A 2,514-nucleotide genomic window follows, 5' to 3' on the forward strand; every position below is an offset into this window, starting at 1 on the left:
TTTAAAAAATGCGTTTCTAAAGTGCATAAACATTTGGGATTGACTGTATAGCCAATACATCCTTAATTCAAACTCATCATCGAATTGCAGATATTATTTTATTAAGATTCAATATGCAGAAATAATAAATGCTATTTGGAATTAAACAATTAAAAATATCCAAGCATGAATATTTCAATGTTTAAATGATGAAGATAATGTTTATCTAAAATATCTTTTAAACTGAGACTATATACGTCTTATTAAAAAAACTCTGCAGTCTACTCATCGTTGATATAAAGAAATTTTCATTTCCAGGTAACGTGAGATACATCTGGACGTCCGGGCGCAAGTGCAACTTCAACGGCTGCGACAGACCAGATCTCCAACCGCAGAATATTAACGGTTGGTTCTGGTCCGGTTCCGGAGCCAAGATCGGGCCGACTACTCAACGGAATACCGGAGACTGGAGTCACACCGGTGGATACGGACAGGCGCAACCCGACAATCGCGAAGCTGCTCAGGTAATTTATTTTCATTCATTCGTTTCGCGTTATTCTTCAATCATCCATCGAATCTTTAAGTAAATAAAATAATCTACACGTTCATGAAATCCCTTCAATATTCAGTAGCATATACGAAATAAAAAAAGAACAAAGTAATGCCTATTGTATTTCAATATTTGTTGAAAATCATACGAATTGCGATTATGGTCCCAAGAAACTGTTCCGTATCGAGTTCCTACCTTATCGTTCCAGCGAATACAGAACCTCTGCACCAACCAGCATAGAATGCAACAAGAAATGAAATTCACAAACAAATTTTTAATTTTAACGACGATGATGTATCTTTATTTTTATGGATCGTAGGATCGAGGGATTTTCATGGAAATAAATTTGTTACAGGGCAACGACGAGTCCTGCTTGTCGATCTTAAACAACTTCTACAACGACGGCATCAAATGGCACGACGTAGCTTGCCACCATCGAAAACCATTCGTCTGCGAGGACAGCGACGAGTTATTGAATTTCGTCGCCTCTAGAAACCCAGGCATCCGCCTTTAAAGTCCCCCCCAGCTTCTGTCGATTCTTGAATGTTCAAAACCTGAATTCGTTCGACTGCGAACTTCTAATTTATTACGATTCGATCTCAAATTCAATTTGTTTCTATTAATTGGATACGAAATTTCTACATTTTTCGAATATCCTACTTGGGTATTGAACAATCAAGGGTTTTAGGTTTTAGATCGAGTAGACCCGACCCTCCATCTAAGTTTAACTTTTGTATTCTTTTTTCTATACAAAATAAAACACATTCGCCATTATGTACGCCGTTATTCCTTTCCTTTTTCCCCAGGAGCAACACGGTTTCACGAATTTTTAGAAAATCTTTATTTTAAAGTATTCTGCTTTGTACCTTACACCTTCAAAGCATACATCCTCGGAGGGAAGGCAGAACGTTTGCGTATTTCTTTAGTGGTCTTCTTCTTCGCTTGGTGTGGCGTCAGCGCCCTCCTCATCGCCCTGGTCTTCTTCGGCCTCAAGTCCAACGGCTTGTACTTGTGGTTTTTGTATAACAGACGGAGGTTCTCCTTCTGCTTCTGGTGCATAATAATGTATACCCTAGCTATGGCCTTCCTCACCACTCGGCTGTAACACGAAACAAAAAACAAAACTTAAAAAACAGAAATTATTCTGTGCTATAATTAAATTATAGTTAAACTCTGATTCAAATCAAGAGTTTTCATGTTAGGCAGTGTCAGGATTTTATATTTTATGAATTCTGAATAAATAAGCAAAGGTCATTGTTTAAGAAAGAATATAGAGACGTACATTTTCGAAAGTTTCGAGGCAGCACCGCCGGTCACCTTTGCCACCCGGAGGTTCGTCAGCTCTGTTTTGAGCTCTTCGAGCTGCTTGAGCAGCTCATGTTTATCTTTCGTCCTTAAATCGGAACACTTAACTTTACCCTGGAACGAGAAGAACGAACACCCACGTTAAAATTGCACTCCTCATGCAATTTGTTGTCTAGAAGGACACGACATTTCCCTTCCCACCGTCGGAGAAAACAATCACTCGAACCAACAGACCAAACAAATAAACTCACGATCTTTAACATTGATTATAATTTTAAATAAACTAATGTTTTTGGTATAACAATGGAAAAATAATTAATTATTAAACGAGCGATGTTATAAAAATTCTAGAAATTCTAATTGAAAGACGAGACATCTTGTTAGACAGGAAAGAGGTTATTATACGTGATTGCTTCTCACAACATTGTACGGTTCGCGAAACTTTTGCGATAATTTAATCCGTGCGGTGGTCGGAAAAATCACTGTCGAACTTCTGAATAATGATTAATCGCGATGTATCGACGGGAAATAGATTTTCACGATTTCACTGACCATCTTGCGGCTGCTGCTCTTCGACGGAAAAAGAACACGAGGCGGGAGACCGCTGATCAATGAGTTAAATAGAATCGAACCAGCGCTCACTCATGAAAACGTTGCTTTATATTCATTAGGATAAAATG

At 38.3% G+C, this 2,514-nt stretch overlaps 2 protein-coding genes across 2 annotated transcripts in view; one reads left to right on the forward strand and one right to left on the reverse strand.

Annotated features, from left to right (window-relative positions):
* Positions 1-1,303, forward strand: part of CTL5 (C-type lectin 5) — an 8,265-nt gene extending 6,962 nt beyond the window's left edge. The window contains exons 4-5 of the mRNA XM_018021637.2: positions 298-503; positions 885-1,303. Of these exons, the coding sequence (XP_017877126.2) occupies positions 298-503; positions 885-1,043 (365 nt within the window). The 3' untranslated portion in view covers positions 1,044-1,303. The remainder of the gene's footprint in view (positions 1-297; positions 504-884) is intronic.
* Positions 1,304-1,352: 49 nt separating this feature from the next.
* On the reverse strand, positions 1,353-2,492 carry RpL35 (ribosomal protein L35). Its single transcript, XM_018021636.2, has 3 exons — positions 2,387-2,492; positions 1,812-1,948; positions 1,353-1,628 (listed from the first exon to the last, which is right to left on the reverse strand). The coding sequence occupies exons 1-3, from the start codon at positions 2,387-2,389 to the stop codon at positions 1,397-1,399; spliced, it is 372 nt and encodes a 123-aa protein (XP_017877125.1). The 5' UTR covers positions 2,390-2,492; the 3' UTR covers positions 1,353-1,396.
* Positions 2,493-2,514: the final 22 nt, after the last annotated feature.

Source organism: Ceratina calcarata, unplaced genomic scaffold, assembly GCF_001652005.2.
Source record: "Ceratina calcarata isolate Rehan_Ccalc_2016 unplaced genomic scaffold, ASM165200v1 scaffold257.2, whole genome shotgun sequence".
NCBI classification, from domain to species: domain Eukaryota; kingdom Metazoa; phylum Arthropoda; class Insecta; order Hymenoptera; family Apidae; genus Ceratina; species Ceratina calcarata.